At 39.7% G+C, this 20,483-nt stretch overlaps 1 protein-coding gene across 1 annotated transcript in view; it reads right to left on the minus strand.

Annotated features, from left to right (window-relative positions):
• Positions 1-1,360: 1,360 nt before the first annotated feature.
• The window catches only part of LOC128703728 (sodium-independent sulfate anion transporter), a 160,855-nt gene continuing 141,732 nt past the window's right edge, over positions 1,361-20,483 (minus strand). The window contains exons 7-12 of the mRNA XM_070101367.1: positions 18,365-18,605; positions 15,222-15,353; positions 10,382-10,628; positions 7,233-7,403; positions 6,684-6,834; positions 1,361-2,092 (exon numbers count right to left, since the gene is read on the minus strand). Coding sequence (XP_069957468.1) covers positions 1,935-2,092; positions 6,684-6,834; positions 7,233-7,403; positions 10,382-10,628; positions 15,222-15,353; positions 18,365-18,605 — 1,100 coding nt within the window. The 3' untranslated portion in view covers positions 1,361-1,934. The remainder of the gene's footprint in view (positions 2,093-6,683; positions 6,835-7,232; positions 7,404-10,381; positions 10,629-15,221; positions 15,354-18,364; positions 18,606-20,483) is intronic.

A 20,483-nucleotide genomic window follows, 5' to 3' on the forward strand; every position in this document is an offset into this window, starting at 1 on the left:
ACCTGAATTTCAGCACCCATATCCAGCATATAGCCAAAAAAGTATCCAAAACGGTTGGGATCCTCTCCAAGATACGATACTACGTGCCGCAAAATGCCCTTCTCACACTATACCACTCATTTATCCATACCTCACCTATGCTATTTGTGCTTGGGGATCAACTGCAGCAACACACCTAAAGCCAATAATAACCCAACAAAAAGCTGCAGTAAGAATAATCACTAAATCCCATCCCTGGCAACACACCCCCCCCACTCTTCATAGATCTAAACTTGCTCCCAGTTCAGTACATCCACACTTACTACTGTGCAATCTATATCTACAGGGCCTTAATCTCTAATATCAACCTTGACCTAAAACTCTTTCTTGATAGTTGTGACAGAACCCACAGGCATAACACCAGACACAAACATCTCTACGACATTCCCCGTGTCCGACTAAACCTTTACAAAAATTCAATGTATGTCAAAGGCCCTAAAATCTGGAATACCCTACCTGAGAACTCTAGAACTGCAGACATATTCATCACCTTCAAAACTACCATTAGAAAACATCTTATCTCCCTGATACACCCCGTCAACTAACTACACGAATACCACCTGGTGGTTCACACTTACACTCACTCACTCATTTGACCATAAACAGAAATATTAATCTCAATCTTAAAATAATGAATCCTGTGATACTCCAATACTGAAACTATGTACTGTGCCAAAACAAAAGCATTCACATTGCTAAACTCACAAACTAGTATTTAGTCACTTAGCCATAATACCAACTTACCTCATAATTTGTAATATTTTACAATTAAGAATAAAACTAAGTATGTCCGAAATGCCTAGCCATGCTAAGCGTTCTAGTGGTACACTCTGTAATCACAATTTTACTACATGTAAACCAAACAATAACCATATTTCTGTAAACTCAGCATTGTAATCCTTATAGAGAATAAACTTTGAATTGAATTGAATTGAATTGATCGATCCATCAACCTTTCTCTTTTGTATTGCATTTGCATGGCATAGAGTCGCTCTTACATTGTATAAAATAACTCGTATTAGACTTCTGGAGAGTTCCACAGTCTACTCGAAGCTTATCTGCTTAAGCTTATCTGCTTAAGCTTATCTGCTTGCATGACGATGTTGTCATGCAAGTAGACTGTTGACATATAACCCTCAGTGACTTTTACGTCACAGATCTGCTGGTCTACCTGCTCATGAGTGGAGTGCCAGGATGCCTTCAACTCTATGTTGCAAGTACAGTATGTACCAGACAGTCTTTACCATTACATCACAAAATATATTCTACTTTGCCATAACATTTTGAGAACACAAAATATTCTATTATGAAGAAACAGGACTTATTGTTTATACTTTACTTGAGTCTATGATAAAACGGTTTTCATCTTCAGTATGACTGACTACGATGCTGCTGAAACACGTCCCATCTGATGATATATTGATCAGTTTTGGAATACATCTTGAATGAATAAGAACTGCAGTGAACTTTCCAGATTGTGGCATGAAGTTATCAAAATGTTTTTATTTCTCTCGTACCTAGTTACAAGTACTCAGAGTGAGGATCATCTTCTCTGGGATGAAGTCTTGCAACTGAATGTCCCTCTTTTAGCTGGACTTGGGACCTCAACACATGAGCTGGACTTGGTACCTCCACACATGAGCTGGACTTGGGACCTCCACACATGAGCTGGACTTGTGACCTCCACACATGAGCTGGACTTGGGACCTCAACACATAAGCTGGACTTGGTATCTCCACACATGAGCTGGACTTGGGAGCTCAGCACATGCTCCTAAATATACAAGGAAGATACATGTCCATTGACTACTAGCATTAAGAGACTTAAGACAGATTAGTTGATCTGTTTCTTGAAGACTTATTATTATTTCAGACCAAAACAGTAGTAAAGTTGTGCTACTTATGATCGTGGAAAGTTGCAGGAGTTAGCAGCGGATCTGCGGCATCACTGGTGTCAGGTGAAGGCTTGGATGTCATAGCAGGAAGGAGTGTATTCCCTCCTGGGCGGCAGCTGGTACTTTCCACAGTTTCCATCTTCGTCTCGGCCTCACCATCTGAGACAAGTGTTCATCACTTATTAACAAATTATAATGGTTGTCAAACAATAGAGAAGAGTAAGTCATAGGTATTTTTTAAGAAGTATTAATGCAGACGCACTAATTTGAATGCAAAATTGAGCTCTGTACACTGAATTAAAATAGATTTTAGTACTTGATAATAAAGAATAACGTATTAACCTTACAAAAGAAATTTATTCATCCTCAACAGTGTTTAGTGTATTACTTATAATAGGAACATGTGTACAAATATCCAAGAGAGCCGTATCTGCCACGTACTGAAAACAAAGAATGCTTCGTGGAGTGTTGTCTTAAACTAGTAGTGTATGTTAATATTAGTAAAGATACTTGATGCTGCTTCCTAGTTCATGTATGTTTGTATTTATTTACATGTAATAATCTACCAGAAGCTAAAAGAATAGCTAAGCTCGTGCATTAATTTTCAATGTATAATTCATTTTTTTTTTAATTTTCACTGCTAGTAACTAACTTCGTATTTTTGAATCTGGTAATTCCATTGTTCTATCACTAGTGAAGAATTTGTTTTAGTATTCTACCTGGTATTAGCCAAAATGAACATTTTTGGTGTTTTTGCCCGCCATCAAACTTATATTTTTATAATTGTTGTGAGCAGCGGCCATGTCAACAAAATGAACCCAGGTTCGATTCCCAGGTGAAGCCAGATGTAAGGGAAACTTACACCTGCTGTACCTGTTCACCTAGCAATCAATAAGTAGCTAGAATTAATCAGGCTGTTGTGGCTAGCATCCTACAGCATCAGTGAAATGACCACAACGAAAATAAGCTGCATTACTTGGGTTATCTAGCGTTGAACAATGACGTGAACTGACAGGTACTGGAAGGACACTTCATTTATAGCGTTGATGATTACTGCAAACCTGACCCCACCCGCTACCCACATCCACCCACCACCTTCTCTTAGCTGGAGACTTCAACATCAACCTTGGCTTACTAGATGATCAGCCTGTAACTGATTTCATCAACAATATGAACAACACACTTCTCATACCAACAATAACTAAACCAACCAGGCTCACTGAGACAAGTGCAACCATAATAGACCACATATGGACCAATATACTAGCCCCCCTTAAATCAGGGATAATCACAGATAGCACTACAGACCACTACCCTACCTTCCTCCTGACAAACATTAGTAAACCACCACTTGAATACAACAAAGTCTCATTTAGACTCCATGACGAGGCCTCAGTAAGGAAGTTCACAGCTGACCTAGAGACTGTTGATTGGCCTACAGAATTCTCCAAGGCCAATGGTATTGATGACTGGACAGACATTTCTCTTAACAAATTACTTAGACTATACAACAAACATTGTCCTATAAAAACAAAACAGATCACAAACAAACGGCTTGGTTGCCCATGGCTAACCAGCACCATTCTGAAATCCATTGACAAGAAATACCAATATGAAAAGCAATATAGACAGGGCTTAATACACAAAGATATTCTTAAACACTATTCATCAGCTCTCACCAAAGTAATAAAGAAAGCCAAACAACTATACTACTCCAGTAGATTCACAGACACTAGAGGAGATATAAAAAAGACCTGGAAAACACTCTCTCAGATTCTAGGGACCCACAAACTGAGAAAAACCAAGAATATTGTCCTAACTAAACCTAATGAAACACCACTACATCCCACTGACACAGCTAACAAGATAAACGACTTCTTCTCAACCATAGGATCTAATCTCGCCAGTAAAATCCCACATACCAATGCCCATGCCGGGGACTACCTAGATGGGAATTTCCCTAATTCCTTCTATCTTGCACCAACTGAGCCCACGGAAGTCACTGAGATTATAAAGTCACTTAAAAATAACTCGGGGAATCTGTCTCACGTCCCACCATTACTGTACAAGCGAGCAGCCCATGTCCTTTTGCATGCTATTTCATTACTTTTTAACAAGTCACTAGAGACTAGCACCTTCCCGAAACTACTCAAGATGGCAAGGGTTACACCAATACATAAAGGTGGTGACCCTACAGACTTAAACAACTATAGGCCAATATCTAACTTACCATTGCTATCCAAATTTTTTGAGAAACTCGTGCACAGGAGACTGTATTCATTTATAACGGCTCAAAACATACTCAACCCCTGCCAATTTGGATTCAGGAAAAATAAAAGCACTAATGATGCAATCATAAAAATGCTAGATCTGCTTTACACAGCATTGGAAAATAAGGAATATTCACTAGGAATTTTTATTGACCTAAGAAAAGCTTTTGACACAGTAGACCACGACATCCTACTCCACAAACTTGATCATTACGGTATAAGAGGCCATGCGCTTGCTTATTTCAAATCTTACATTACTAATAGGTATCAGTACGTCACCATCAAAGACACAGCATCAGCAACACGGCCACTTGATACAGGAGTTCCCCAGGGAAGTGTCCTTGGTCCCCTGCTCTTCCTCATATACATCAATGACCTTCCAAACGTATCCCAACACCTGAAACCCATTCTCTTTGCTGATGACACGACTTATGTCATCTCTCACCCTAATCTTGCCACCCTCAACACCATTGTGAATGAGGAGCTGATTAAAATATCGACTTGGATGACAGCCAATAAACTTATGCTTAACACTGACAAATCCTACTATATTATGTTTGGTAGCAGAGCAGGAGATGCACAAATTAACATTAAGATCGACAACACTCTAATTACCAGAAATAATGGGGGCAAATTCCTAGGCTTATACCTTGACAACAACCTGAATTTCAGCACCCATATCCAGCATATAACCAAAAAGTATCCAAAACGGTTGGGATCCTCTCCAAGGTACGATACTACGTGCCGCAAAATGCCCTCACACTATACCACTCACTTATTTATCCATACCTCACCTATGCTATTTGTGCTTGGGGATCAACTGCAGCAACACACCTAAAGCCAATAATAACCCAACAAAAAGCTGCAGTAAGAATAATCACTAAATCCCATCCCTGGCAACACCCCCCCCCACTCTTCATAGACCTAAACTTACTCCCAGTTCAGTACATCCACACTTACTACTGTGCAATCTACATCTACAGGGCCTTAAACTCTAATATCAACCTTGACCTAAAACGCTTTCTTGATAGTTGTGACAGAACCCACAGGCATAACACCAGACACAAACATCTCTACGACATTCCCCGTGTCCGACTAAACCTTTACAAAAATTCAATGTATGTCAAAGGCCCTAAAATCTGGAATACCCTACCTGAGAACTCTAGAACTGCAGACACATTCATCACCTTCAAAACTACCATTAGAAAACATCTTATCTCCCTGATACACCCCGTCAACTAACTACATGAATACCACCTGGTGGTTCACATTTACACTCACTCACTCATTTGACCATAAACAGAAATATTAATCTCAATCTTAAAATAATGAATCCTGTGATACTCCAATACTGAAACTATGTACTGTGCCAAAACAAAAGCATTCACATTGCTAAACTCACAAACTAGTATTTAGTCACTTAGCCATAATACCAACTTACCTCATAATTTGTAATATTTTACAATTAAGAATAAAACTAAGTCTGCCCGAAATGCCTAGCCATGCTAAGCGTTCTAGTGGTACACTCTGTAATCACAATTTTACTACATGTAAACCACACAATAACCAAATTTCTGTAAACTCAGCATTGTAATCCTTATAGAGAATAAACTTTGAATTTGAATTTGAATTGAATCCATCATGTTGGCACAAACTGGGATAATTGTTTCACCTCTCCCTCACACCCCTGACCTCGAGTCTTACCTCTCATTTGACCTCCACTGAACTTATACATCAGCGTATCTGTGTTTTTATATCCATGATATAGTACAGTCCTGGAAGAAACTGTTTAATAAAGGCTTTCCCTGGAATATAGTGTCTACCACGGGTTAACAACCCAAAATAAGAATATCGTTGTCTTCATTCTTTTATCCTGAGTAAGACTCATGTGTAACATTAGTGGATCTGTAATGTTTTTGACGATAAAATGTACCCAGGTGTTACACATGTGTCTTACTTATCTACGTGTTGGTATTGTGTAGTGCTCATATAACGATTCTTTATCCAAGCATTAAGATGCGAACACCACCGCTGCTAAATCCTTGTATTATGAAAGACTTTCTTGGTGTTTTACCATTCGTGTATCTAAGGGAAATTTAATATTGGCCATTGTCTCACTGGAGGTTCTCAACATTCCATGATCATCTTTAGGTAAAAGCTTTTTGTTATTGGGAACTTCTATCGCATTCTCTCGCATGCTTTGAGCGTTTTATCATAGTCTATGTTAATGCTGGAGAGACTACCTATTTACTATTTGGGATATGTAAATAGCTATTTTTTAATTATAATGGGGCAATTTCACTGATCACATACCTGCCAGAGCCTCAGACAAAACATCATCACATACCTGCAAGAGCCTCAGACAAAACATCATCACATACCTGCCAGAACCTCAGACAAAACATCACATACCTGCCAGAGCCTCAGACAAAACATCATCACATACCTGCCAGAGCCTCAGACAAAACATCATCACATACCTGCCAGGACCTCAGACAAAACATCAAAGCTGGAGCAAATCCTGATGTCTTTGTGAAGAGCTTGAACGATCTGGATGATACTCGGCTTCATGCCCAAGAACACAAGGCTCTGCCCACGCTGATGGAACTCCTCTATCATTCCCTTTATGCCCTAATTATCAAAATGCCAGTACAAAAATGTTACAAAAATACTTTGCCTTTTTTTGTTCTTTGTCAATGAAACAAAAGAGCATATTAAGTTTATCAGAAATTCACAGTATCAGGAAGGCATCATTAACATTTCTTGCAAATGATGTTCAGACGAAGACAATAGATGACTTTCCAGTGGCTTATCAGGATGAATGAAATTTTATTCTCAAGTACTGGAATATGTAACATGTTCAACCACTGATAATTTCAACAATATTATTCAGAGTAATGTAACCTCCTGTAATTTCAGAGTGGCCTGTATAATTTCTAATAAATATAATTACATACAACTGAAAGTATGACATAATTAATATATGTGATATATTTAATTTTAAATGAGACTCAAGATGTTAGTTATACCTTAGCTGATGTATAGTCAGTGGTATCAATGCAGGAACAGTCAATAACAACAGGAAGAGAACCAGCAGCCTGCCGGAGCCCAGCCTTCCTGACGGCACCACGGATGTGTGAAGTGCTGGGGTAACTGAGACCGTAGCAAGGAGTAACCAGAACATATCCTCTATCATCATTCTGAGAGAGAAAGATGAGTGAGATGTGAGAGATGCTGGAACACCAGAAGCCATGAAGAGTACAATAACCAGAACATATCCTCTACTATCATTCTGAGAGAGAGAAAGATGAGTGAGATGTGAGAGATGCTGGAACACCAGAAGCCATGAAGAGTACAATAACCAGAACATATCCTCTATTATCATTCTGAGAGAGAGAAAGATGAGTGAGATGTGAGAGATGATGGAACACCAGAAGCCATGAAGAGTACAATAGCCAGAACATATCCTCTACTATCATTCTGAGAGAGAAAGATGAGTGAGATGTGAGAGATGATGGAACACCAGAAGCCATGAAGAGTACAATAACCAGAACATATCCTCTACTATCATTCTGAGAGAGAGAAAGATGAGTGAGATGTGAGAGATGATGGAACTCCAGAAGCCATGAAGAGTACAATAACCAGAACATATCCTCTACTATCATTCTGAGAGAGAGAAAGATGAGTGAGATGTGAGAGATGATGGAACACCAGAAGCCATGAAGAGTACAATAACCAGAACATATCCTCTACTATCATTCTGAGAGAGAAAGATGAGTGAGATGTGAGAGATGATGGAACACCAGAAGCCATGAAGAGTACAATAACCAGAACATATCCTCTACTATCATTCTGAGAGAAAGACGAGTGAGATGTGAGAGATGCTGGAACACCAGAAGCCATGAAGAGTACAATAACCAGAACATATCCTCTATCATCATTCTGAGAGAGAAAGATGAGTAAGATGCGAGAGATGCTGGAACACCAGAAGCCATGAAGAGTACAATAACCAGAACATATCCTCTACTATCATTCTGAGAGAGAGAAAGATGAGTGAGATGTGAGAGATGATGGAACACCAGAAGCCATGAAGAGTACAATAACCAGAACATATCCTCTACTATCATTCTGAGAGAGAGAAAGATGAGTAAGATGTGAGAGATGATGGAACACCAGAAGCCATGAAGAGTACAATAGCCAGAACATATCCTCTACTATCATTCTGAGAGAGAGAAAGATGAGTGAGATGTGAGAGATGCTGGAACACCAGAAGCCATGAAGAGTACAATAACCAGAACATATCCTCTATTATCATTCTGAGAGAGAGAAAGATGAGTGAGATGTGAGAGATGATGGAACACCAGAAGCCATGAAGAGTACAATAGCCAGAACATATCCTCTACTATCATTCTGAGAGAGAAAGATGAGTGAGATGTGAGAGATGATGGAACACCAGAAGCCATGAAGAGTACAATAGCCAGAACATGTCCTCTACTATCATTCTGAGAGAGAGAAAGATGAGTGAGATGTGAGAGATGATGGAACACCAGAAGCCATGAAGAGTACAATAGCCAGAACATATCCTCTACTATCATTCTGAGAGAGAGAAAGATGAGTGAGATGTGAGAGATGATGGAACACCAGAAGCCATGAAGAGTACAATAGCCAGAACATATCCTCTACTATCATTCTGAGAGAGAGAAAGATGAGTGAGATGTGAGAGATGCTGGAACACCAGAAGCCATGAAGAGTACAATAACCAGAACATATCCTCTACTGTCATTCTGAGAGAAAGACGAGTGAGATGTGAGAGATGCTGGAGCACCAGAAGCCATGAAGAGTACAATAACCAGAACATATCCTCTACTATCATTCTGAGAGAAAGACGAGTGAGATGTGAGAGATGCTGGAGCACCAGAAGCCATGAAGAGTACAATAACCAGAACATATCCTCTACTATCATTCTGAGAGAGAGAAAGATGAGTGAGATGTGAGAGATGCTGGAGCACCAGAAGCCATGAAGAGTACAATAACCAGAACATATCCTCTACTATCATTCTGAGAGAGAGAAAGATGAGTGAGATGTGAGAGATGCTGGAGCACCAGAAGCCATGAAGAGTACAATAACCAGAACATATCCTCTACTATCATTCTGAGAGAGAGAAAGATGAGTGAGATGTGAGAGATGCTGGAGCACCAGAAGCCATGAAGAGTACAATAACTAGAACATATCCTCTACTATCATTCTGAGAGAGAGAAAGATGAGTGAGATGTGAGAGAAGCTGGAGCACCAGAAGCCATGAAGAGTACAATAACTAGAACATATCCTCTTCTATCATTCTGAGAGAGAGAAAGATGAGTGAGATGTGAGAGATGCTGGAGCACCAGAAGCCATGAAGAGTACAATAACCAGAACATATCCTCTACTATCATTCTGAGAGAGAGAAAGATGAGTGAGATGTGAGAGATGCTGGAACACCAGAAGCCATGAAGAGTACAATAGCCAGAACATATCCTCTACTATCATTCTGAGAGAGAAAGATGAGTGAGATGTGAGAGATGCTGGAGCACCAGAAGCCATGAAGACTACAATAGCCAGAACATATCCTCTATGATGCTTCTGACGTAAAGATGATTAAGTAGAAGTGAAAGGAAAAATATTTAATGACTGTTGAATATGAGACTAAAGAACAAACACTTAATTTAGGTATTATGGCTGTATAATTGCAGGTTAATATACAGTGATTTTTTAGTCATTACAGATTTATAAATATGTCAAGCTACTGAATAATTTGTGCACAAGTAATAAGCCATTAAAAATACCCAGAAAACACACCTGCACAATACCATTAAATAAACAACTCAGAAGCATATGGATTCTGTGTTGTTTTTATAAGGAAGTAAAATACATTACAGTCGTTTGATGTTCTGTTGAATTATTAACATTTTAAACAAACGCTCCAAATTTTAATATAAGAAATGCATCTTTTAAAATAACTACAGAAATGAAAAAAAAACAACAATAACAGTTGACTCCTGAGACAATATAATTATGGTAACTCCACTATAAAAATAGTCGATATTAAAAAGTTACTTTCTGGCACATTACCGTTTCTAACATCCAGTGAATTATCTTCGAAAATCCTGGACAATAAATAGTCAAAAGAACAAAAGTTACCTTTGATGGAACAACAGCCACGTTAACGGTGGGTGAAGCAATGGAATACAGAAGCATTGAGAGATTAACACCGATACCAATCAAGATTCCCCACTCGAGTCCCCACAAGAGGCAGGCCAAGAAGGTGGCTATAAGAGGTATCAGGTCGGTCTTCTTACTCCTCCAGAGAGGAGCCAAGATCTCGTAGTCAATGAGATGAACCACAGCGCTGATGATTACTGCTGCCAGTGTGGATTTGGGAATATAACTGAAGAGAAAGAATTATGGTACTTAGGTAGGTATGTCTGAAACCTTAGGAGCGCTTTATCGCGTAAATATTTCAGCGTTTTTGACAAAATAAATACAACACAAATAAGAAAAATATAGATCCTTAAAAAAATTATTTGCCTGAATAAAACACACAAAAATCAATACTATTTCACCAGTGAAAATAACTATCCGTTAAAATTAACATCAAACTGCATTGAGATCCCTACCACAGGCATCACAGAAATTATAAAATCAAAGACAAATGAAAAGGCGGCCTTAGCTGGAGGCGAACAGTAAAAATATTTCACAGTATAAGCTCCTGTACCCACAAACACCTGCAAACAGGAACCTTTGTGGGAGATGGGCTTCTGATCCAAAGTAGACTGAGATCATCTCAGAGTGACAGCTGCTGTTGAAGAAGGATCATTATCCTACGTGCCACTGTAGGACCCCTGTACCCCCAACCACTCCTTTATACCCATTCATTTCCCGAGAGACAAACATGGCCAGGGCCATCAAAATTCCAAGTCCTTGTGACACACATGGAGATGGGCACTCCTCGATAATTTAGAAATAAGGTGAACAGAAACACACTAGGCCAAGGTAAGCAGAGCACACTGGGGACCTGAGTGACAGTGAACTAAGAGGTAACTAGGGCAGGTCTCAGGTCAAAAGCAGGGAAAATGTGTGAAACTCTTCAGTGAACTTAAACAAGTCGTATGTAAACAGAGGAATAAAGTTAGCTTTCTTGAATAAATTCACCCAGCTAGTAACTCCGATGGTGACTGGTTGATAACATTATTTGCCAGCATGTTCTAAGTATCTTATAACAAGCAAATTTACGTTTTCATATATATGAAGTGGTTTATATATTACTGGATGTATTGAAGCGTGAGATTATTTTCCTGGTTTTGATTAATCATTTGTTTACAAACTTCGTGGAGATTGCAGTTTTATAGACATATAATTGTGTAACTTGTGTAATTAGATTCAAAAGAGAATGCACAATCAAGTCTTCTTAACTATTCACAAGCGAGTCCATTTATGGATGTTTTGTAAAATATTTATTATTAAAAAGTATTACATCTCTGAGTTGCTTACATACTCTGTGACCTAAACAATTAGGAACAACAAGACATCTGCTTTTCTGTTTCCAGTTTTCTATAAACTTGGAGGCCCTCGTCTACCCTACCCCATATTGGGTGGGGCGGGGAAGGTGGATGGGTCGGTGCCTCTCATAGTCTGAGAGAAGCTGGGGCTGGTATCATCCCACGCTAACCTACTCTGAGAAAACATCCCCTCAATTTTTCAGTTGCTTCTCTTGCAACATCGCATATATCCCGATATAATAGTTCTTGTTCTTTATTTCCTCTATTGTCCATGGGGAAGTGGAAAAGAATCTTTCCTACGTAAGCCATGCGAGTCATATGAGGCGATTAAAATGCCGGGAGCGATGGGCTAGTAACTCCTCCTGTAGAAAATACTATAAAAGAGAAGAAGAACTTTATAAAACTGGGATGCATGAATGTGCGTGGATGTAGTTCAGATGATAGAGATGATTCTTAATGTTATGAGTGAAAAGAAGTTGGATGTCCTGGCTCGAAGCGAAACAAAGCTGAAAGGGGTAGGGGAGTTTCAGTGGGGAGAAATAAATGGGATTAAGTCAGGAGTATCTAAGAGAGTTAGAGCTAAGGAAGGGGTAGCAATAATGTTGAAGGAACAGTTATGGAAGGAGAAGAGGGAATATAAATGTGTAAATTCTTGGATTATGCAAAAAGTGGGTCATAATTTGTATGCACCAGGAGAAGAGAAGAGTGTAGAGGAGAGAGAGATTCTGGGAGACGTTAAGCGAGTGTGTAGGAACTATTGAACCAAGTGAGAGTAATTGTAGTAGGGGACCTGAATGCTAAACTAGGAGAAACATTTAGAGAGGGTGTGGTAGGTAAGTTTGGGGTGCCAGGTGTAAATGATAATGGGAGCCCTTTAATTGAATTTTGTATAGAAAGGGATTTAGTTATAGTTAATACATATTTATCCTTTTCTTAAAATAAGTATACAAGATATGTAGGGCTTAATGGCAGTAGTTTGAAGTACTACGTACTTGGTAGATAAAAAAAATGTTGGGTAGACTTCAGGATGTACATGTTTATAGAGGGGCCACAGATATATCAGATCACTTTTTAGTTGTAGCTACAGTGAGAGTAAAAGGAAAATGGAAGCAGCAAGTAAGAGAGGTGAAGGTTTACAAACTAGAGGAGGAGGCAGTTAGGGTAAGATATAAACAACTACTGGAGGTTAGATGGGCTAGTGTGGCCCGGTGGCCTGGTGGCTAAAGCTCCCGCTTCACACACGGAGGGCCCGGGTTCGATTCCCGGCGGGTGAAAACATTCGACACGTTTCCTTACACCTGTTGTCCTGTTCACCTAGCAGCAAATAGGTACCTGGGTGTTAGTCGACTGGTGTGGGTGGCATCCTGGGGGGACAAGATTAAGGACCCCAATGGAAATAAGTTAGACAGTCCTCGATGACGCACTGACTTTCTTGGGTTATCCTGGGTGGCTAACCCTCCGGGGTTAAAAATCCGAACGAAATCTTATCTTATCTTATCTTAGTGAGAGTGTAGGTAATGGGGTCGAAGATGTATGGGGTAAGTTTAAGAATTTAGTGTTAGTTTTCAGTAGAAGTTTGTGGTTACTGGCTAGTGGGTGCGGGAGGGAAGAGTGACTGGTAGAATGATGTAAAGAGTAAAGTAGTAAGAGAGAAAAAGTTAGCATATGAGAGATGTTTACAAAGTAGAAGTGATGCAATGAGGGAAGAGTATATGACGTCACGGGATGCGGCACGAGTGCGTGGGACGCGCTACCTCGCTCTCAGTCCACGCATAGGTCTACCAGGTAACACACGGCAGGTTGGGCTCCCCCTTTCTCACATTCTGCTACATATTGTTACCATCCAACAAGTGTGTATATCTTCAACCCTCGTTATCTCCTTTCGAACCCCATGACAGATACATCACGGTGGGATACGTCACAGTGGGATACGTCACGGTGGGATACGTCATGGTGGGATACGTCATGGTGGGATACGTCATGGTGGGATACGTCATGGTGGGATACGTCATGGTGGGATACGAAACCCAACTGTGCACTTTGGCTAATATAGAAGTTATTATTTTAAATGATACAATCAAAATACCAGTATATTTATACAGAGAGTGTTACATAAGAACATAAGAATGGAGGAACACTGCAGAAGGCCTACTGGCTCATGAGAGGCAAGTCCTTATCAAAACGACCTCTACCTAAAGCTACCCAAGAAATAACTCCCGTACCCACTGACACCAATCAAACCCAGTCCCTCCCACTCGTATATTTGTCCAGTCTGTACTTAGAGCTACCCAAGGTCCTAACCTCTACCACCCCACTGGGAAGACTGTTCCACGCATCTACAACTCTGTTAGAAAACCAATACTTACCTATGTCCTTTCTAAATCTAAATTTATCCAACTTAAATCCATTATTTCTGGTTCTTACCTGGTTCGACACCCTCAGTACTTTATTAATATCTCCCGTCATCCACTTATACACTTCAATGATATCTCCCCTCATTCTACGCCTCTCCAGAGAGTGGAGATTTAAGGCTTTAAGTCTATCTTCATACAGGAGATTCCTTACACAGTAAATCATTTTAGTCATTCTTCTCTGAATGTTCTCTAAAGAGTCTATATCCATCCTATAGTAAGGGGACCAAAACTGAGCAGCATAATCTAAATGAGGCCTCACTAGTGATGTATAGAGCTGTAAAATAATTTTTGGACTTCTGTTACTTATACTTCTTGAGATAAATCCAAGTAATCTGTTGGCCTTGTTGCGCACACTGAGGCACTGCTGTCTTGGCTTTAGATTTCTGCTTACCATGACTCCCAAGTCTTTTTCACATTCTGTATGACCAAGCTCTACTTCACCTAGATTATAGCTTCGAGGGTTATTTTCATTACCAAGGACTGGTACCTTACACTTATCCACATTGAACTTCATCTGCCATTTAGTAGACCAGGACATTAATTTGTCCAAATCCTCCCGGAGTTCATTGCTATCCTCCTCAGAATGAATTATACGGCCCAACCTGTACATCAAAGAAATATTGGTGTTGTAGAAGAAATATTGGCATTGTAGGACCACTATGGATGTATCAACAATCTTACAATATATTCGGTCGCCTTTTAAAATGATTTTGATGATTTTTTTTAATTTCGATGTAATATCTAAATGGTAATCGATTTATGTCTACATTCATAATCTGCTTTTACTTAGATATACAGAAAGTACCGGTAATTAGTCTGTCAGCCAGTCATCATGGTCGTTATAAGCTGTGTTAATTCATTAATAAAAATAGTCTACTTATCTATCAAGATATCACTTCTGTCCAGCAGACAGACAGTGTCAGGGAACTTCTGTCTTCATCTGTACGTTACTTAAGGAGTCCAGAGACACTTTCTTATAAGATTAATTGTTGACCACAGAATAAAAATGAACATTTTGATATATCTTAAGAACAACAATATAACTGTACATCTATAATATAAACTTACGTGAAATAAGGTGTTAAGAAGGCGAGGGAGAGGAGGACCATGACTCCTGTGACCAGACCTCCAGCAGGAGTCCGTACTCCACTTGTCATGTTTATAGCTGAACGTGAGAAAGCTCCTGTTGTTGGCATCGATCTGTTGGTTTATCTCATTATATCCATATCCATTATATATATATATATATATATATATATATATATATATATATATATATATATATATATATATTTATATATATATATATATATATATATATATATATATATATATATATATATATATATATATATATATATATATATATATACATATATATAATGAAGAGAAAACTGAAATAAAATTATATTTTTTTTAATGCTTTCAATCTCTGATGTCCAATGATAGTTTTTTGGCGAAAAGTTTAGCTCTTTTTTAAATTTTTATTATTAACACACTGGCCGTCTCCCACCAAGGCAGGGTGGCCTGAAAAAGAAAACTTTCATTATCATTCACTCCATCACTGTCTTGCCAGAGGTGCGCTTACACTACAGTTATAAAACTTCAACATTAACACCCCTCCTTCAGAGTGCAGGCACTGTACTTCCCATCTCCAGGACTCAAGTCCGGCCTGCCGGTTTCCCTGAACCCCTTCATAAATGTTACCCTGCTCACACTCCAACAGCACGTCAAGTATTAAAAACCATTTATCTACATTTGCTCCTAACATGCTCATGCATACTTGCTGGAAGTCCAAGCCCCTCACACACAAAACCTCCTTTACCCCCTCCCAAAAACCTTTCCTAGGCCGACCCCTAGCCCGCCTTCCCACCACTACAGATTTATACACTTTCGAAGTCATTCTATCTCGTTCCAGCCTCTCTGCATGTCCGAACCACCTCAATAACTCCCCCTCAGCCCTCTGGATAATAGTTTTGGCAATTCCGCACTTCCTCCTCACCTCCAAAATGCGAATTCTCTGCATTATATTCACACCACACATTGCCCTCAGACATGACATCTCCACTGCCTCCAGCCTTCTCCTTGTTGCAACTTTCACCACCCATGATTCACAACCATATAAGAGTGTTGGTATAACTATACTCTTATACATTCCCCTCATTGCTGTCATAGATAAAGTTATTTGTCTCCATGGACTCCTCAGTGCTCCACTTACTTTTTTTCTCTCGTCAATTCTGTGATTCACCTCATCTTTCATAGACCCATCTGCTGACACGTCCACTCCCAAATATCTGAATACATTCACCTCCTCCATACTCTCTCCCTACAATCTAATAACCAATATTTCGTTACCGAATTTTTTTTATCCTCATCACCTTACTCTTTCCTATATTCCCTTTCAATTTCTTTCTTTTACATACCCTACCAAACTCATCCACCAACCTCTGCAACTTCTCCTCAGAATCTCCCAAAAGCACAGTGTCATCAGCAAAGAGCAACTGTGACAACTCCCACTTTGTGTTAGATTCTTTTTCTTTTAACCCCACACCTCTTGCCAATGCCTGAGCATTCACTTCTCTAACAACTCCATCTTTAAATATATTGAACAACAATGGTGACATCACACATCCCTGTCTAAGGCCTATTTTTACTGGGAAATAATCCCCCCTCTCTCCTACATACTCTAACCTGAGCCTCAATTTGCAGCATCTGCCACATTGCCCCCCTATCCACCTTATCATTTGCCTCTCCCAATCCATAAATTCCACAAAACCTCTATTCCCTTATCTAAATACTGTTCACCTATATGTTTCACTGTAAACACCTGGTCCACACACCCCCTACCTTTCCTAAAGCCTCCTTGTTCATCTGTTATCTTAGTCTCCGTCTTACTCTTAATTCTTTCAATAATAACTCTACCATACACTTTACCAGGTATACTCGACAGACTTATCCCCTTATAATTTTTGCACTCTCTTTTGTCCCCTTTACCTTTGTACAGGAACTATGCATGCTCTCTGCCAATCCCTAGGTACCTTACCCTCTTCCATACATTTATTAAATAAAAACACCAACCACTCCAAAACTATATCTCCACCTGCTTTTAACATTTCTGTTTTTATCCCATCAATCCCAGCTGTTTTACTCCTATCATTCTATCCACTGCCTCATGCACTTCCCCCACACTCACAACTGGTTCTTCGTCACTCCTACAAGATGTTATTCCTCCTTTCCCTAGACACGCAATCACAGCTTCCCTATCTTCATCAACAGTTAACAATTCCTCAAAATATTCCTTACATCTTCCCAATACCTCTAACTCTCCATTTAATAACTCTCCTTTCCTATTTTTAACTATGAAATCCATTCGTTCTCTAGGCTTTCTCAACTTATTAATCTCCAAAACTTTTTCTTATTTTCAGCAAAATTTGTTGATAACATCTCACCGACTCTCTCATTTGTTCTCTTTTTACTTTGCTGGAATGACATTTAAATGTTAGTAGGTGATACATATTTTTTTGCAACATTTCCATTTCCCATCTCAATGTTTATATTAGATGTCTCATGCTCAAGAAATATCGTCTTCCCTATATAGTTTAAGTCTAAAGTAAGTGTTGATGTCAGAACCTGACAAGCTAACATGGGGTCACTAGCACAACATTAGGTTATGTCAGTCCCAGATACTCTAGGTGGAGATCTTTCCCTCTGAGTTAGAGGTTACTTGTCTATCATTATAGCTACTTTAGCCATAAGAATAGACTATATCCTGTACTTGTTTACTATTCTTCAGTACTAAGATAGTTAACAAGTGAAGGTAAAGAGGAGGTAATAAATATAAATTCTATTCATGGAATCCAAGACTGATACAAGACCCCAGTGGGTTACGATTCAGTGTAACTATGATTGAAAGCTAACAGGTGGAGCCAAGAACCTGAGCTCGACCCCCACATACACAGCTTGGTCAGTATAATCATTAAAACACACAACACACTATCTACATCTTCCTAAATAGCTCTTAAGTTTTCCTTTAACCTTTTACGTCAAACACCTAATTATTGTTATATTGAAGGACAAAAGGTGACACAGCTTCTGGCAGTAATCAAATTTGATCTAAGGGTAAGGTAGCTCTAATTCCCTGGATCAAGAGACCTTCATCAGTATAATGGCTCTCAGCCCTCCTTAAAGGTAAATGTAATTTAAAAACTTACCCAAAAAAGGATCCAATTACATTGGCGAGGCCTAAAGCGATGATCTCCTGTGTAGCATCAAAGGTTCTTCCTTTAGCAAAGGCACTGACAATGGCAGTAAGGTCAAGAATGGCAATGAATGGCACCATTACTAAACCAATGCCAATGTCGCTCATGATCTCCGTAAATGTTATGGTCTGGTTATTGATCTCAGTGGAGAATGGTGGAAGAGAAGCAGCCGGGATTCCAGGCTCCACGTAACCTCAAATGTCAAAAGATATATTTTTTTTATAATTTTTCCAGAGTTAACAATCAAATCTTAGGGTAAAAATGAAAATCGAATCTCCTTTTCCCTCAGCCGTTCCTTTCCAGCCGTCCCATCCCACCGGTTCCCTTCCATCCGTCCCCTTCCAGGCAGCTCCTTCCAGCCATCCTCTCCTGCCTTTCCCTTCCAGCGAGCCCCTTCCAGCCGTTCTTTTACAGCCATCCCCTTCCAGCCAGCCCTTTCCAGCCGTCCACTTCCAGCTATCCCCTTCCAGCCATCCTCTCCAGCCTTTCCCTTCCAGCCATCCACTTCCAGCCATCCCCTTCCAGCCATCCACTTCCAGCCATCCCCTTCCAGCCGTCCCCTTTCAGCTGCCCCCTTTCCATCCATCCCTTTCCAGCCGTTACCTTCCAGCAGTTTGGTACCAAACAGTGCCCCTGAGGTTACTTGTAATAAGTGTTTCAACACCCCATACCACGGGCGGGGATAGAACCCGCGATCAGAGTCTCTCAAAACTCCAGACCATCGCGTTAGCCACTGGACCAGGTAGCCACAATAAAGAATCTTATTGTGGCTAGCTGGTCTAGTGGCTAACGCGGCCTTCTGGAGTTTTGAGAATCTCTGATCGCGGGTTCTATCCCCGCCCGTGGTATGGTTTGTTTGCAATCGTGTCATTACGATTTCGTGAATCTCAAACCCTAAAACAAGTGTCTTATCACCCTAAAACAAGTGTCTTATCACCCTAAAACAAGTGTCTTATCACCCTAAAACAAGTGTCTTATCACCCTAAAACAAGTGTCTCAACACCCTAAAACCAGTGTCTCAACACCCTAAAACCAGTGTCTTATCACCCTAAAACCAGTGTCTTATCACCCTAAAACCAGTGTCTTATCACCCTAAAACCAGTGTCTTATCACCCTAAAACCAGTGTCTTATCACCCTAAAACCAGTGTCTTATCACCCTAAAACAAGTGTCTTATCACCCTAAAAGAAGTGTGTCAACACCCTAAAACAAGTGACTCAACACCCCCATATAAACACCACCACTATAAAGTACTGACACTCCAGCGTGGAAGTAATTTAGGTTTCACTCTGCTAAGATTAATGTTGGGGTCTGCTGGACGGTGCCCTGAAGACCTTTTATTATACCTGAACCTACACAGGCGATGGAACACTGAAGAGGGAGCGGAGGTATTTCTCTCTTCAGGGTCCAGTATTGAAAAACTCAGAGTTCAGCTTGATTTGATTTGCAGAAATAGTCTGCATGATTATGAAGGGCAGAAACATTACTAGCCTTCTGAAAATTGAATTACTGCTAAGTCCTAATAATATTAATCACCCGTATCATAATATGGGATTTTTATTCTATAATACAAATCATAAACTTTGGCAAAGCAAAGAAATTTAGTAAGGCGAGTCTCTACTGTTAAACTTATTACTCAAGTGTAAGTTACTTAAACCACTACATAACAAGTAAAATTCACAAGTAAATTACTTCAAACATTGTGGAGAAAAATTTTCAACTATATATACCAAAGGAAATCAAACCAGTAACATCAATCACTGCAGAGGAGCAACACGAGCGTATGTACGCCATCAAACTGAGTAAGGAAGTCTATATAAATGTTTGAGGTTGTGGTAGAAATTATTGGTTCCTCGTAATATTACATGAGGGTTTATACTGGTGTAGAAAGTCACCTCTAAAGGGGAAGATGGTGAGTAACCGCTGACGGTATCAAGCAAAAAGCCAGCTCTAAAGGGGAAGATTGTGAGTAGCCGTAGATGGTATCAAGCAAAATACAGACGTCTCGTGAGACTCTCTGAACATTCATGGGAGCCGCTGCCTACATCTGAAGTAAGTTTGGGTTCATAGGG

Source organism: Cherax quadricarinatus, chromosome 76 (assembly GCF_038502225.1).
Source record: "Cherax quadricarinatus isolate ZL_2023a chromosome 76, ASM3850222v1, whole genome shotgun sequence".
In the NCBI taxonomy this organism is placed as follows: Eukaryota; Metazoa; Arthropoda; class Malacostraca; order Decapoda; family Parastacidae; genus Cherax; species Cherax quadricarinatus.